General features: G+C 52.3%; 1 protein-coding gene across 2 annotated transcripts; it reads right to left on the bottom strand.

Moving 5' to 3' along the window:
• Window positions 1-1,582: 1,582 nt before the first annotated feature.
• SCN2B (sodium voltage-gated channel beta subunit 2) lies at window positions 1,583-16,987 on the bottom strand. 2 transcript variants are annotated; one of them, XM_027563610.1, is made up of 4 exons: window positions 16,706-16,987; window positions 7,500-7,666; window positions 6,973-7,183; window positions 1,583-5,407 (listed from the first exon to the last, which is right to left on the bottom strand). In XM_027563610.1, the coding sequence occupies exons 1-4, from the start codon at window positions 16,773-16,775 to the stop codon at window positions 5,208-5,210; spliced, it is 648 nt and encodes a 215-aa protein (XP_027419411.1). In that variant the 5' UTR covers window positions 16,776-16,987; the 3' UTR covers window positions 1,583-5,207. The 2 variants fall into 2 exon arrangements, with proteins under 2 accessions (XP_027419411.1, XP_027419412.1); XM_027563611.1 differs by having other exon boundaries at window positions 16,903-16,978.
• Between the last annotated feature and the right edge of the window lie 553 nt (window positions 16,988-17,540).

Here is a 17,540-nt window from a genome sequence, read left to right as displayed (position 1 = left end):
CCCTGACACGGCAGTGCCTTCAGCAATCAGAAACAAACCTGCCCCCAGGCCCCAAGCAGGCTGGGCCCCAAAACATCAATTTAGGGGAGACACCTGAGCCAAACCCAGCCCTCCCAGAAGCCAGTTGTTATTGTTTAGTCGCTAAGTCATGTCCAACTCCTTGTGACCTCATGGACTGTAGCCCACCAGGCTCCTCTGTCCATGGGATTTTCCAGGCAAAAATACTGGAGTGGGTTGCCATTTCCTCCTCCAGGGGGATCTTCCCAACCCAGGGATCAAACACACGTCTCCTGCACTGGTGGGCGGGTTCTTTACTGCTGAGCCACAAGGGAAGACTCCCACGAGCCAGGCCCAGATCCGAGGTGTCCTCCAAGGCTCTGGTGGAAAAGCCCTGGGCTGAGTTAGATGCTGATTCCACCCAGAAGGAACCAGCCAGGATCCTAGCAGCTTCTACTCCTGAGTCCACGTCGCTTGCATCAGTTTCCCTGTTAGGTAAAGAAGCATCCTGTCTAACATCAGGTCCTTGGAAGGACTCCGGGACTCCAAGGACAGACATCCTTTTAAACTAGGGTAGCTTCAGTTCTGTCAAATACCGGCCACCTCTGCTTAAGGCTGCCACCTTCTATCTGGCTGCTTTCTTGGGGAGCAGCTGCCAGCATTAGGACTATGAGTGTTAGGCTCCTCCTGGAATATTCTAAAATGCATCTGACCACTCACCACTGGTGAAGGTCTCTGGATTACCGGGGAGCAGGCAAAAATGAGAAAGGAACTAAGAAAAAAACAGGAACCAACCACTTCAGCATTCCCTTGACATTCAGAAAGTTGAGGCTTTTCTTATTGGGTGAGCTTCCTAGGCAAGGGTTTGTGTGTGTGTGTGTGTGTGTGTGTGTGTGTGTCTGTGCGTAAGAGAGAGAAAAATGCAAAGAGAAACATAAGAACAGGAGGCAAGAGAGAAAAAGACTGTATGTGCCTAGGGGAAGCAGAACCCCAGGGCCAGGTGGTTGCTTTTGGTCCTAAATTGAGGGCTGACACATCAACACATCACTAGGGTACAGCGGTTCGCAGATGGGACACAAGAAACCTGATTCCTCCCTGCAGCCACCCTCATCCGTGAAGTTGCATGAGGGCAGACTCTGCACCAGCTGTCGTCTATTTTCTGTGAGCCTGAAGCAGATGAAAGAGATGTCTGCCTAGTCAGAAGCAGCTTAGCAACAGGGAGCAGGAAGGATGGCCCATCCACCCCCAGAAAGAGTAGACAGCACCAGCATGACAGTCGGCCTTGGGGGCTTGCAGTGTTGTTGTCATCCAGAAATAACCAAGAGCCCTCCAAGAAGTGGGTGTTTAGCCACCCTGTCCCCAGGGTGCTTTCAAGGTGGATGGAGTCGCCCAGGATTCTGGGAAGGCCATGAGGGAAAAAGAGGAGACATCTGACAACAAGAGGGGAGCGGGACGACCTCATCCTTGATGGGGACCCGGCAGTGTCAGTGACGTCACCAGGAAAGGAGTAACAGGGGCCCCTGTGACGGTCCTGGCACTGCTTCAACTTGCCCCACCCCCTGAAAAAAGTCACACTCAAGGGAGGTTCAGGGGAGACCGTCAGTTTATTGCAGCCAATACATCCAAGCAAGGAGATACACCGCGGGAGAAACTCAGTCTGCTACCGAAAGCAGACGCCTCACAGCGGTTGGGTCACAGAGGACCACTTGAGTTTCTCTCCCCACTACCTCTTCCATCACCACATAGCACATCAGTCCTAGAAAATGCATGAGTAGCTGTGTTTTCCCCTCCAAGTGCACAAACAGCCATGAGAATATTCCATAATTTGCCTTTGATGAATCAACTCAAAATATTGAGAAATGATTGTTTCCCCCCCACCCAGTGTAACTTTTGGGGTGGATGTAGTGAGATGTCCTATATTTGTATATATAATATATCTCTACCTATATATAGACTATGTACAAACGCATCGGCAAGCTTCAATAAAGGACAACATCAGCAAGAGGCACAGCAAAAGACACAGGCTGTCTATCCTTAAGACGCAGATAGGAAGAAAAATCTCTTGATCATCACCCGTTCCAATTACATCAAGCCATTCCTGTGGCTGGGACTATCTTTTTTGGACCTAGCCAGTATTTTCATTTGTCCATCTGCTTAACCTGACCTTGCAAATACTTACCAGCCCGGCCTCACCAAGGAGATTCACAAGGAGAAATACGGATCCAGCTTCTCCTTTTTATAAATCGAGAATAAACTGTGATTAGCCCAGAGCCAGGGGGCAGATAGCTATTTCCAAAGCCAGTTCCAAGGCACCTCAAGGCATTTCAGTCCTGAAAAAGTGTGCTTTGTTCTTCATAAGCTAAACTCCATGGGTTGGCCAGCCCACCTCTCTTTACAGGGACCCTTAATTAGGAGAAAGAGACAGATAGGGGGTTCCAAGAGAGCAGGTGAGGCAGGAGCAGTTGAGAAAACCAGCAGAGTGCAGTGATGGGAATGTGCAGCTGGAAGCAGGGCTTGAGCCCCATGGTGCAGGAGGAGGTCCACGCTAGAAAGCAGGGTGCCGAGGGGACATCTCACCGGTCTCCCACCTCTACTCGCAGAAGCCCCATTTTGTTCCCAACCTCATCGCCTTGGGGGAGGTAGCTCCATGAGGCCTCTGGAAGAGATTCTTAAGAGGCTTGGGAAGAAAGAGCATATGAAGATGGGCCCCTGGGACAAAGGTGGTTCCTGGTCCCTCCCCATCGGCTCAGGCATCTGAGGCCCCTTGGAGAGGCATTGCTCTCCCTAGGACCCTCCAGGTCAGGGCAGAGAAAGGAAGGAACCCGAAAGTCTCAGGCTTCTTTTATAGAGAGTAGAATTTCTTAGAATAAACCTAGGGAATCTTGCAAATAATTCCCCTATATGTTATGAAAAAGAAGAGCTTCCAGCATCTGCAGATCCTTCCTCATCCTGGAAGAGGAGAGCACTTAAGAAGTTGCCCAAAAAAGCGAAATCTGCAAGGGGCAGACGTGTATCTACAACCACCCTTGATCTCAGCTGGAGATCAAGGTGCCCACCACCCACCTCTCTCCTCTCAGCTGGCTGGCTTCAAGGATGGGCAATGTCCACCCACCCCAGGTATCCTGGGGGCTTAGCCCACCCCCCATTGGCAGTGTGTTGATTGGCAGTTAGGTACTGATGACTTAGAATTTCCAGATGAGCCGGACTCATCCCACCTAGGAGCTCTCAGGCTGTGGCCCATCCCCAACTCTGTGTGCACTCTGCCTGGCCTCTCACCCTCTTCCCTATTGTATCTTCCCTTTTTCCTTCCTTTCTTCCCTTCCCAGGGCCCAGATTCTGGAATCTCTTCCTTCTTCTCCTACTCCAGCCCTGGAAGCAGTAGCTGCAGAGGTGGAATTAGATGCACCAAAAAAAAAAAATCATCTTGGTTCCCCATAGTGCTGACCTAGCAGTTCCCAGCTCTGTTATGGCTTTGTGTACATCCCCAGCACCTGGCCCAGTGCCTGGCACATAGGAGATGCTCAATAAATGGATGGTGAGTTGAAGTGAATTAAAGTGAATCGTCCATATGCTATTGCTCTCTCCCCTCTGCTGGGCAGAGGCAGAGAATGGTCCCAGAGGCTGCTGGAGTCCTGTCTCCACCCCATTTCCCCAGACTCCCATTCTCGGGTTCTGGGCACTGACTCCCTGAGCCTGGGCAGGGCTTGAGCTCCGAGAAAGATTGGGAAGTGCTGCAGAGGGTCTGCTTGGGGCAGGGTGGGGCATTCCGGCAGCTCTGCCCTCCCACTGCCATCACCCCATCCCAGGCTCCCAAGAGGTGAGTGGGGCTGGAGGAGCCCGACTCCCTCTCCCCATCTCTTCCACAAACTGTAGCTCTGTTGATTCAAACTGGAAAATAAGAAACCCAAGGAAAAGCAGGCCCCTTGGTTTCTGTGAATGTGACCCTCAGTCTCCTGGTCTGTAGTATGGGTGACGAGGTTAGTTGATCTCCGAGGGCCTTCCAAGGCAGTTTCTCTCTGTCTCTCTCCCTCTCCTGAGGTTTAAGCAATTCCCTCTCCGTGTGAGTAAAATGGCAGTGAAAGTTGGCTCCCCACAAATGCTACTCTGCTCTCCACAGAGAGAGTCGTCCAGGCAGGGGAGGGTGTAACATGGCTCCAGATGTGACATGGCCACACGGTCTCAGAGGCTTCCCTCCCGGCCAAAAGCTGGATGGAACCCTGCTGAGCTCGGGAAAGTTTGAGCAGAAGTCCCAGTGAAGCCCTCCACTCTGCGCACCAGCTCTTCCAGTGTGGCTCCCACCCCCTCCCTCCTCATCTCCACACCTGAGGCGGCTCCTGGGCCAGTGAGAGCCGCCACCCTGGGCGAGAAGGCAGTTGACCGTAAACTCCATTCTACAACAGAGCCCCCAGCCCCTTGTCTCTCTCTCTGCTAACTCTGAACTTCATCTCCTGTTAGTGGGTAACTGTGGTGAAAACGGACCACCAGCCAGACAGACCCGACCCCTGCCCCATGGCCTCGCTCAGCAGGCCTTTGGTACTTTTCTCTCTCCAGAAGTCCCAAAGGCTTGGCAGCCAGTGGAGACCCAGGGGCATCTGTGGAAGCAGACGAGGTGGGGAAGGGCGAGGAGTAGAGATCCCGGGGTCAAGGCTTGTCTCTGGCTGCCTCCAGCCCCGGCTCCCCTTCCTTCCACACCCAGGAAACGCACAGGTGTCCCTTCAACAAGCCTCCAAGTTACAGGAAGCTGTCACCACCCCCATGACGAGGCCACCCGGGGCTGGGAGCCGGGCCATGCGCCCCGCGCCTTGAAGGGGCAGCCCCAGAGCCCTGTCCCACCTTCAGGCCCCCTCTGAAGCCACCACCAGATCAGCCCACGCCCTGGGCAGGCTGGACAGCTGGTCCCCTCCTCTCTCTCCGCGCCCCTCCCGCAGGCCTCCTGCCTCCTCTCAGGGGCTGGCAGTTTTCACCCCGCTTCTCCACCACCCCCCCACCCCCCACCCAGGGCCCACACATCCCAGACACCCAGCAGGTTTCTCAAATCAAAGAGAGGTGGGTCACTCTTGGTGCAGGGGACAGGAAGGGAGGGGCTCAGGAGGAGGCCCCAGGCGGCCCCGGGGTCCTGGCTCGAGAGAAGCACACCTAGAGAGGGCAGGCGGGGCGGGGTGGGGGAGGGAGGGGCAGCGCACGGGGGCGGGGCCGCAGGGCCGCCGCCGTTACTTGGCGCCGTCGTCCGCGTTGCCCTCTCCGTCGGTCTTGCCCTCCTCCTCAGTCTTCAGGTCATCCGTGCTCAGTTTCTGCTCTTTTTTCCTCCTCACGCACTTCACCACCATCAGCACCAAGATGACCACAGCCAGAAAGCCTCCGACGGAGGCGCCCACGATCACGGCCACTGTGGAATCCCGCTCGGGGGGCTCTGGAGAAGGAAAGGAGACAGACCCGCTGAGCAATAGGGCTGGAAAAGGGAGTCCCGCCCGCTGGCACCTGCTCCCTGCAGCGCGCGCGGGGTGGTCCTGCCTTCACTCTCCTGCTGTAAAGCTGCAGCAGCTGCTGCTAAGTCGCTTCAGTCGTATCCGATTCGGAGCGACCCCATAGATGGCAGCCCACCAGGCTCCCCAGTCCCTGGGATTCTCCAGGCAAGAACACTGGAGTGGGCTGCCATTGCCTTCTCCAATGCATGAAAGTGAAAAGTGAAAGTGAAGTCACTCAGTCGTGTCCGACTCCTAGCGACCCCATGGACTGCAGCCCACCAGGCTCCTCCGTCCATGGGATTTGCCAGGCAAGAGTACTGGAGTGGGGTGCTATTGCCTTCTCCGTGCGGGAAAGCTAGTCATAGCCAAAATCCAACCCAGCCTCTCAGCGCCCGGCCCACCCCATAATCCCAGGGCACCTGAAATCGCCAGGGGTGAGTGTTCCAATACCATATCCAAGAGGATGGGCTTTGAGGCCAATGGACCCAATCTGAGTCCCAATTGTACTATTTTTCCTTTTTTTTTTTTTTTTTCCCACACTTCTTTAGTAACATTTCTTTTATTAAAAACTTCTCTCAAAATTTTTTTTAATTTTTAAAAAGTAAAATATAGAAAAGCTGCCGCACTCCCATATACTCTTCACAGTTTCACCAATTATTAACATTTTGGCAACGCTAACAAATTTGCCAATTTGTTTTATAAACCTTTTATTCTATATTGGGGCATAGCCGATAAACAGTGTTGTACAGTTTCAAGTGAACATCGAAGGGACTCAGCCACACATGTACAAGTGTCTGTTCTCCCTGAAACTCCCCTCCCTTCCAGGCTACCACATAACATGGAACAGAGTTCCAAAGGCTCTACAGTAGATCCTCACTGCTTATCCATTTTAAATATACCAATGTCTGATTGCACTATTTTTTTAAGTTCTCTTTTTTAATTAATTATTCATTTGCACCGAATCTCAATTGCTGCATGTAGGATCCTTAGTTGTGGCGTGTGGGATCTTTAGTGGCAGCACTCGAAGTCTTAGTTACAGCATGTGTGATCTAGTTTCCTGACCAGGGACCAAACCTAAGCCCTCTGGATGCAGAGTCTTGACCACTGGACCACCAGGGAAGTTGCTGTACTATTTATTGTGTGACCTTAGGTACCTCACAAAGCCTTGGTTTTCTCATCTGTAAAATGGGAATGAGAAAGGGCTGTATGAAGATGAAATGAGATAATGCATATAGAGAGTTTACCTGTACCTATAACTGAGACATAGTAAGTGTCCAATAAATGAAAGCTGTTCTCAAGATTCTTAAGGTCATGATCATGATGGATAGCATCATCAGGACTCTAGGAGACACAGTCCTCAAGGACTGGAAGGAGTAAAACAGATACCTTCCACCCAGCACACGCTGTGGCTCCCACCCCTCAGGAGGGCACGGCTTCTCCCAAGGCGCCCACTATCCCTGCTGGAGAGTAGCGGGCTGGGAATGGGCAGGGCCCCCCAGCAGCCTCTCACCTTCCATGAGGACCTGCAGATAGATCTTGCCGTGGCCGCGGTGGCGGTCAGGCGGATTCATGATGTAGCAGTTGTAGGTGCCCTCATCCTCCAGCTGCACTTTTTTCAGGGTGACTGACACGTCATACTTGCTGGGGTTCCCTGAGAACTCCACGCGGTCTCGGAACCGCTCCAGCTTCAGGTTAATGATCTTCATGCGGAACTGGAGGAACTGAGTTGGGGGCGAAGGACAGGATGGGGTCGGGGGGGGGGGGCTGGATGAGCGAGGAGCTGCAAGGACAGCAGGACCCCCCTCCTCCCTCCCCCGCCTTTACCTGGAAGGGAGGCAGTCACCTCCAGATCTCTGCCGCCCTCCCAGGGCCACCCAGGTGTGACAACACACCTCTGCTGAGGCCCTGGGGAGCAGACAGCCCACCAGGGTATGCTGCAGTCCTGGTCCAAGGCAGGGACAGGTGGTGGGAAAGGGGGCTTCATGCTGTGGGGCTCCTGCCTCCTCCCCCATCCCCTGCCACCATCCCAGGGCTCACCATCTCCTCGGAGCAGTTGTTACACTCCTGGTAAGTCCAGTTCAGGGAGAACTGTTTGTGGTTCACGGTGTAGCAGGAGTTGAAGGTGCAGGACAGGCGGGCATCAGAGCCATTGAGGACGTTGAGGGTGTTAGGTACTGTGACTTCCATGCTCCTTCCTGGTGGCACTGTGGACAAAGTCACACCCAGTGAGGATTCTGGCTGACGCTGCCGGGGAGGGGACAGGTGCGCCTGATGGGGAGTGGAGCAGAGCTCGGGCAGCTGGCTGAGTCCCTTGTGGCTGCAATTTGTCGGGGGAAGGGGTGGAGGGGAGGGCAAAACTCCTAAGGGGTGCCTCATGTGGCCTTGGAGAGAAGTGGGGGACAGAACAAGGCTGGGGTGAAGAGAAAGCATCTGTCAAGCCAGGGACAGACAGATGGCCTCAAGGCCTCCCTCCACCTGACTGTCATGACTCCACAGGACTGTCATGGCCACCTGGTGGCTGAAGACCTTGGACAAGGCGCTGCATTATGCTGGCCTAGCTTTCCCCTTCTTGCCACCGCTTCCAACCATCTCAACAGAGCCCATGCCCTTCCAGCTGCAGCTGCGGTGTCTCGGGGGCAGGCAGCCGGGAGGACAGATGCAGACCCGCACACCCCAGAGCAGAGGAAAGCTTGTGCACTCAGCCCAGCCCAGCTCTCTCCTCTTCCCCAGGGTCCTGGTGGGGATGGCAGATGAACAACAGGAGGGAAGCAATACCCCAGAAGAACAAGCACAATTCAAAGGGATCAACCGATGGGTCTACAAGGACAGGAGTCCCTTTAGGAGACACCAGGCCTGGACTGCAAAATGCCAGGCTGGATGAATCACAAGCTGGAATCAAGACTGCCATGAGAAATATTAACAACTTCAGATATGCAGATGACACCACACTTATGGCAGAAAGTGAAAAGGAACTAAAGAGCCTCTTGATGAAGGTGAAAGAGGAGACTGGAAAAAGCTGGCTTAAAACTCAACATTCAGAAAACTCAGATCATGGCATATGATCCCATCACTTCATGGAAACAATATGGGGAAAAAATGAAAACAGTGGCAGATTATATTTTCTTGGGCTCCAAAATTACTGTGGACAGTGACTGCAGCCATGAAATTAAAAAAAAGCTTGCTCCTTGGAAGAAAAGCTATGACAAACCTAGACAGCATATTAAAAAGCAGAGACATCACTTTACTCACAAAAGTCCATACAGTCAAAATTTCCATAGTCATGTAGGGAGGTGAGAATTGGACCATAAAGAAAGCTAAGTGCCAAAGAACTGATGCTTTTGAACTGTGGTGCTGGAGAAGATTCTTGACAGTCCTTTGGACAGCAAGCCCAGCAAACCAGTCAATCCTGAAGGAAATCAACCCTGAATATTCATTGAAAGGACTGATGCTGAAGCTGAAGCTTCAATCCTTTGGCCACGTGGTGCAAAGAGCTGACTCATTGGAAAAGACCCTGATGCTGGGAAAGATTGAGGGCAGGAGGAGAAGAAGGTGACAGAGGATGAGATAGTTGGCTGACATCATCGATTCAATGGACATGACTTTGAGCAAACTCTGAGAGATAGTGAAGGACAGGGAAGCCTGGCATGCTGCAGTCCATGGGGTCACAAAGAGTCAGACAGGACTGAGTGGCTGAACAACAACACAGAGGAGAAATAGTAATACTAGGTATCAATCATTCATTCATCCATTTACCAAATATTTACCAAACATTTCTAAATCACCTTCTCTGCCCGCCCCGGCCCCCCCCCCGCCCCCGCCGCCCAGACACTCAGTCTAGGCCCCAGAGTTATTGCTGTGATATAGGCAGAGATGCTATAACTGAGTTTGTATTCTAGGGAGGGGGGCAGATGTTAACAGGGAAAAGATAATAATGTAACTTTAGTGATACAGGGCAAGGGCTGTAAACAATATAAGGTGCAGGGTGCTGTTTGACATCAAAAGTCAGGGAAGGCTTCCCCAAGGGGTGCCCTGTAGGTGGGCCCCACTAAAGTGAGGGAGGGAGAAGTTTTCAAATTTTGAAGGAAGCCGGGGCAGCAGAACATCCAGAGGAAAGTTCCAGTGGTTGAATGAGCATCACGTGTCTGGGGCACAACCCAGGAGGTGATCAAAGGGGCAGTTGGAGACAGCTGAGGTCTCAGACTTAGGCAGGGACCAGGCTGCCATTCTTCTGAGATAGGAAGCCGCTAGAGGGTGCCCAGGGAGCAGCTAGGAGGCACGGAGTTCCCATTAGACACAGTTCAATCCTAGCTTTGCCTTCTGTCAGCTGGGAGAACGTGGGCAGGTTCTTCAACCTTCTGAGGCTCAGGCACCCCCTGTGTAAAATGCACCGATGATATCTACCTGCTGGGGTTATTATAACAATTAAATAAGACAAAACATATAAACCAAAGGGTAGAGGAATTCCCCGGCTGTCCAGCGCTTAGGCCTGCACTTCACTGCAGTGGCTGGGGTTCAACCCCTGGTTGGGGAACTTAAGATCCCGCAAGCTGCACAGCATGGGCCCAAAAATAAAATAAAGCAAAAGGTAGCCTAAATTCTCCTCAAGCTCTGCCCCATAGAAGGAAGAGCTTCTGGGGCACTCTCCTGGCAGGGGCACCTTGGAGCCTGGCCCCTCAGGACAGCCCCTTGGAACTCCCTGGCACAGGGCACTCCTTCTGCAGAAGTTGTTTTTTGTGCCAAGCTGCGGAGGCCCCACCCCAGGCACTGCAGCCTGGAAGCAGGGATAGCAAAGTCCTTCCGCTCAGCTCATTCCTCGGGATGAGTGGCCAGGGCCCAGCAGGCAGCACTTAAGAACAGAGGATGCTCAGAAACATCCTGATGCTGGCCCCAGAGATCAGGACCTAACCATAGACAGCGGGGGCAGACAGGTGGCCCCACCTGCAAGGACAGGCTGCTAGGTGTCCTGACGTGCATGTCAGGGGAATATGAACTGGGGAGGCTGAGCTGCCGGCCCAGAAGAACAAAGCCCAGTTCCTACCTCCCCACTCACAGCCGTTATGAAAGCGCCGAGCATAGATACGCCAGGCTAGGAGGAGGTGTGCGGAAAATGCCATCTCCACCCCCGCTCTGCAGAGGCAGAGGAATCTGCAGGGAAAGAGCCTGGCAGGGCCTTGTCCTGAGCTTACCTCATATCCCAGGAACACCCTGCTTCTCCAGCACCTTCCCTGGGAAGGGTCTGCCCTTTCCCAGGGCTCCTGAGCAAAAGGAGCCTCCAAGTGACATCAGGAAGTAGGTCGGGTGAATCTGCGTAACCCATCCCTGCCTCTGTCCCGCCCCAGCCCACGACATCACTCCACACACAGAACTTGAACCCTACCAGGAAACCCCTCCATCTTGAAGAAGCTAGCACCCTTCGGGGAGGTCGGGACTCTGGGAAGCGAGGGGCCTTTTCTGGCCCGCAGGAGGGAGGCAGACACAGAGATGCAATGCGGATGCCTCCTGCATCCCTACCGCACGTCCGGCAGGAGGCACCAGGCGGACACGTGTGCCCTCTAGCGGCCAGAGAGGTCAATCGTCAATTCCCAACTGCAGAGAGGGAAACTCGGGAATTGTATCCACAGATCCAGCTCCATCATCTTACCAACGAGGAAAGGGAGGCCTGAGGAAGACACACCGCGGATAGGGACAAGCCGGGGCCGGAGTCATGGTCCCTGACTCCCTGTCCAGCGCCTACTTCCACCTGAGGCCTCCCAGGATCCCAGCTCAGGGCAAAGTCTTGATGTCCTTTCACCAATCCAGGCAGTCCTTAAAGATGAGTAAGTCATCAGGCAACACAGGCAGAACTCTGAGCAAACTTCTTGGCTCCTGATGAACTCTGCTGCTTCAGGAAAGTAGCGGAATCCACAGCTAAGGCCACAAAAGGACTTCATAATAACAAGGCCTTTACCATGTACCAGGCTCTGTTTAAGCACCCTACAGATATTGCCCTATGACCACCCCCACTTTCCAGGTGAAGAAATGGAGCACAAAGAAGTAAATAAATAGCCCAAGTTCACAGCTAGTAAGTGACAAAGCTAGATTGGAACCCAGGCTTCTAGGCTCCAGACAGAGAGGGTTGAGGGGTGGAGATTGCGTGAGGGTGTGGGTTTTGTTCCAAGGGGTCCCAGAGACCAGGCCTCCTGCTGTCTGCAAAGCAGGTCCTGCGCCATAACTGTCAGCCCCCAGGCTGGCCAGAGGGGAATGGTCTTATTTAAAATGAACTTCCATACAAGAGGGGGCTTCCCAGGTGGTACTAGTGGTAAAGAACCTGCCTGCCAATGCAGGAGATGTAAGAGACGTGGGTTTGATCCCTGGGTTGGGAAGACCCCTGGAGGAGGGCATGGCAACCCATTCCAGTATTCTTGCCTGGAGAACCCCATGGACAGAGGAGCCTGGTGGGCTATAGGATCACAAAGAGTCTGACATGACTGAAGCGACTTAGCACACGTGCCCCGTACAAGGGGAGCCCACGGTCTTCCTGGACCAGGTCTAGAGCCTGGGTCTCCTGAATTCCAGCTCACAGAAGGGATATGATCAACAGCGGTACAGTCAGGATGTGGCTTTTGACATTACCAGGGCCCAGGCCCCCTCATTTTCTCCTAAGCTCATCTGGGCATCGTGGGCCCCATGTCATACAATGGCCCATCCTGCAGAGATCATGAACATTTGCTCATTACCGTCAAACACTTTCCTACAGAGACTAGGAGTTAATTCTCCTCATGCCTCCTTCCAGTCTATGAGGTAGACTAATTTTTTCTTCGTTAAAAAAAAAAAAAAGTTTGTCTAAGCAGAGAAATTGCCTCCCACCCTTCTGGAGCACATGGCCTCCTGCCGCCCCTGACTCCCAGGTGAGTGTGACGTGCAGTCTATCTCCTGGGCTGCCTCACTATTTAGACCTATCACCTCAGGGCTCCCCTCCCAGGCCAGGCCACCCCCATGCAGCCATGAAAGCCCTTGTCCTCATCACCCCTCACTCCCAACCACCACAGGCTCCCTGGTACTTTCAGGATCTCGTCCAGGCTCCTGGGCTTCCAAGCCCTTTACCATCTGGGGCCAACCAGCATCCCAACCTCATTTCCAGCTCCCAACCCTCCATACTTCCTCCACTCCAGTGACTCCAGAGTTCTTGTGGTGGTTTAGTCGCTAAGTTACATCCAATTCTTGCGACCCCATGGACTGTAGCCTCCTGGGCTCCTCTGTCCATGGGGTGCTCCAGGCAAGAATATTGGAGTGGGTTGCCATTCCCTTCTCCAGAGTTCTTACTTTTCTGAAAACACCGCCTTCCTCCACTCCTCCATGCCTTTGCATGAGTTTTTGCTCCAGGTTGGGACGCTCATTCACCCTGCTGCACCTGAGCCCTCCTGCTTATCCTGCAGACCCCAGCTAACAAGGCATCACTTCCCCAGCGCCTGAACCTTCTCCCCAGCCTTCCAGACCCATAGGCAGAGCAGTATCATGGCCAAGACCAGTGCTCTCATACCCTGCTCTGATCTCAGGCAAGATGGTTCACCTCCCAACACCTCAGCTTCCTCATCTGTAAAATGGGAGACAACAATAGGCCCTACCTCCTAGGGTTGTTGTGAGGATTACATACTAAAACATAAAGCTCATGGCAGTGCCTGGTACGTGGTCAGCCTCACCAAAGGTTAGCTGCTGTTATTATCACCATTCGGAGAAGGCAAAGGCACCCCACTCCAGTACTCTTGCCTGGAAAATCCCATGGACGGAGGAGCCTGGTAGGTTGCAGTCCATGGGGTCGCTGAGGGTCGGACACGACTGAGAGACTTCACTTTCACTTTTCACTTTCATGCATTGGAGAAGGAAATGGCAACCCACTCCAGTGTTCTTGCCTGGAGAATCCCAGGGATGGGGAGCCTGGTGGGCTGCCGTCTATGGGGTCGCACAGAGTCGGACACGACTGAAGCGACTTAGCAGCAGCAGCAGCAGCGTTATCACCATTGCTGTTGTTTTATAGCACGTGTGATGTGGCATTGTTATTTATGTTCCCAAATCCCTCGGGAGACTCTGGGGAGCTGATTCTTACCCATCTTGGCATCCCTGGACCTAGAACAGTGAACGACACACAGGGGACGCTCAGTAACAGTCTGTAGGGGGAAGGGAAGGCCTCTTCCCCCGTGTGTTCATGCACAGTGGGCTTGAGTGAGGACCAGACTCCACTTTCTAGGCCTCACCTAATATGACCCAGGGGCTTCCTGGGTGGCTCAATGGTGAAGAATCCACCTGCCAAGCACAGGTTTGATCCCTGGGTCAGGAACATCCACTGGAGAAGAAAATGCCACCCCACTCCAGTATTCTTGCCTGGGAAGATCTCATGGACAGAGGAGACTGGTGGGCTACAGTGTCCACAAAAGAGTCAGACACGATTTAGTGACTAAACAATACCAACAACATAATCCAGACTCTGGTAACCAGTCCAGTGACTACGGAGCCGAGGCTCTTGAGAAAAACTCTAGGAAAGATCAGTCAATTGGATTGCTTCCAACTGAGAGCTAGTCTCACGTGCTTCTGCCGTGTATACAGCAGGTTGACCCACTGTCCCCTGCCCTGTGTCCACTCTACAGTCATCCTCACAAGCCCAGCCCCTGTCGTGGCCCCACCCTTCTCACCTGTGGCGTCCCGCCATCTCAGGGACTGTTGCTGCTACAGCCGTCAAAGTTGCCTTGTCCACCTGACTCCTTGGCCTTGGAGTGCCAGAGCATGCCTCATCACAGCACCAACCAAGTCCAAGTTCAAGGTCCCCACTCTTGCATCCTCCCCCAATCCAGGTTTGCAGAAGCTTTCCTCCCACCACCACATCACAGCCTCCACACCCTGACTTCTTCACCCCAGACTCCACCTTCCCCTGAGCCACACCCTGGTTCAGGACCCCCAAATACCCTCCCTTTCTTTATTTAGGGAAGGCTCTCCCTCCCACAGGAAGCTCTCTCTAACTCCTGGAAGAGATCGCCTGTCCTGCTTCCCCATCTCCTTATACACTGGTCACTCACCCAGCTCCCCTTTTTTTGCCCGTACTTAAGATTCTTTAATCCAAATTGTTAGCATGTGCTGTGCTTAGTCGCTCAGTTGTGTCTGACTCTTTGCAACCCCACAGACTGTAGCCCACCAGGCTTCTCTGTCCATTGGATTTTCCAGGCGAGAATTTTGGAGTAGGTTGCTATTTCCTCCTCCAGGGGGATATTCCCAACCCATGGATCGAACTCAGGTCTCCCGCAGGTGGATTCTTTACTGTCTGCGCTACCAGGGTAGCCCAAGAATACTGGAGTGGATAGCCTATCCCTTCTCCACGGGATCTTCCTGACCCAGGGATCAAACCAGGATCTAGTGCGTTGCAGGCTGATTCTTTACCAGCTGAGCTAACAGAGCCCATTTTTAGCATAGAAATACCATTTCTCAAACATTGGGGGCAGTAGAGTTCAGTGGTTAAGAATGGGCTGAAGTCAGACAACCAAGGGTTCAAATCTCAACTCCCTTTAAACTATTCCTGGGACCCTATTGGGCAAGTTACTTCTCTGTGCCTGTTTCCTTATCTATAACATGAGAATCACAGCATATCTACCCCACATGATTACCAATTGCCTCAGGACTAAACAATTGCAGTGCACAGGCATGTGAAAAGCATTCATAAATGTTAACTATCATTGAGCATCTGCTGTGTGCCAGACTCAAAACACCCCAGGCAGTAGATACTCTTCAGTTCACCCAGGAAAGAGGTGAGTAACTTGGCAATCAGTCCAGTTCAGTCGCTCAGTCGTGTCCGACTCTTTGCGACCCCATGAATCGCAACTTGGCAATAGTATGAAGTAAATGACAAAGGTGGCTTTAAAACCAGATGGAATCCAAGGCTCATGCTCTTTCTACCACCTTAGCTTCTGTAACACTCTGTTAATACACCCAATAATCCAGCAAAGCTCATTTGCCTCATCGTGCAGGCTGCCAGGGGCCCTGTGCTCTCTCTGTTTAGCACTCCAGCCCAATAGCCAGCATGTATGCTAAGTCACTTCAGTCATGTCCAACTCTTTGTGACCCCATGGACTGTAGCCTGCCAGCTTCCTCTGTCCATGGGATTCTCCAGGCAAGAATACTGGAGTGGGTTGCCATGCCCTCCTCCAGGGGATCTTCCCCACCCAGGGATTGAACTCACGTCTCTTATGTCTCCTGCATTGGCAGGCAGGTTCTTTACCACTAGCGCCACCAATAGCCAGCACAGCATGCCAGATAAGGAGAGAGAAAGAGGGTTAAAGAGTGGGAGTGAGAGAGAGACTTTGTGATAGGGAATATTCCCACTGACCGCCCTTGGACTGGATCCTCAATTGCTACGCCAGCAATGAATAAGTTTAAGAGCAAGAGTGAAACTACCTTGAAAGCAGGCTTGCAAGTAACTCCTTCACCCACCTACCCACCAGGAAGTCCATGAGTGGTCAGGTATGAAATTAGCATTTGGATCTCTTGACAGTCTGCAAGCGGGGTGGTGGGGGCAGTGCTGGGCAGTTTAGAGACATGATCTAAAGGGCCACAACCACCCTCAGTCCATGAGTTGCTTTTTTTTTTTCTCCTGATCCCTTCACCTGACCCCTCCTCCACTCCATCTGGCCCAAGCCAGAGAGCTTCTTCATCAGTGCCTGCTTCAGCAGTTCTCATCCCAATGCAGAAATCATTCCTCAAGCCTGCTTCCCACCTACGCCCCCACACACAGCAACAGATCAGTGGTACAGATTTCCAGGAAGCCAGACCCAGACTCAACTTTCTGCCCCCTACTCCACCACCGAATACTCTTTTCAATACACTAAATCTGCCAGATTCTGAAGATTCACAGACATTAAGTCCCAGATCATCTGTAGCAGCTGAAAGCAAAAATCATGAAGAGGCTCTGCAGATCAACCTACCCTCTGCCCCCACCCCCACATAGGTCCATTTCAGGGAAATCCACAGAAAAATCACTTCTCTTGACACCTCCGGGGAATTCTCAGATCCCCTGACCCAGCGTTTCTGTGACCAGATCACCCCAGCATTAGGCAGTCCCCAGACTGCATTATGCAGTCCCCCAGTCCCAGCACCTCTCTCCCCAAGGACACCAAGGGAACCACAAGCAATGTCTTCTTTCCTGCCCCCGGCCCCCATCCTCCTCCTGTTGCAGCTGCACTTCTGGACCCCTCAGGAGCATGCAGATGTGCAGTCTAACTTACCCAAAGAGAAAAAGAGACTGAGCCCCGTGAGACTGAAGGCAGGGCGAGGTAGCCAGGCATTTCTGTGCATTTTCAGACTGAGATGTTAGTCGGGTGGGAGAGGGGAGAGGGCGATTTGAGAGGGGCCGAGGGCTACGAGGGAGGAATGGTTAGGTGCTAAAAAAAAAAATGCACGGATGTACTTCAAAGACACATACAACATTAAGGAACCTTTATTTCCATCTCTCTAATATGGCCGGCTTGTATGTTGCTGCTAAAAAAGAGAGAGGGAGTGTGGAAGGGAGAGAGAAAAAAGTGGATGGAGTAAATTTTGTGGTTAGTGGATTTTGAAAAGCAGGTGGGAGGGCATAAAAAAGTCTTTCTGCAAAGAAAAAAGTCCCTCCAACAGCAGCACTGAAGTATGGACTGCTTTTCTTCTTCACTGGGATGATTGTTGGGGTTTGAAAGTTGTTTGAGGAACCCATTTATCTCAAAGCAGCTGAATCCTTTTTTGGGGGTGAATTCTTTTTTGTCATTTAAAAACACCCAAAAAAGGAGATGATAATTTTTGTTTACTTGGAATGGGTTCAGGAAGTAGGCTGGGAGATTTTCAGGAAGTAAGAACTTCCTCATTTTTCTAGCATTTCCACTGAAAACAGAACAGCAGATTGGTGTGAAAATGTCTAGGAGACCTTATAATCAAATGTAATGTGAACTTTTGGGGAATCCTGATTCAATCAAATCAATAGTAAAAAGACATTGTTGAGATCACTGGGGAGAGAACAAATATGGACTGGGTGTTAGATTAATGAAGAATACTTCATTTCGGGGGTGTAATAAAAAAAATTGTAGTTAT

This window comes from Bos indicus x Bos taurus, chromosome 15 (genome assembly GCF_003369695.1).
Source record: "Bos indicus x Bos taurus breed Angus x Brahman F1 hybrid chromosome 15, Bos_hybrid_MaternalHap_v2.0, whole genome shotgun sequence".
Lineage (NCBI taxonomy): Eukaryota > Metazoa > Chordata > Mammalia > Artiodactyla > Bovidae > Bos > Bos indicus x Bos taurus.
This window is presented reverse-complemented; position numbering and strand designations above follow the sequence as displayed.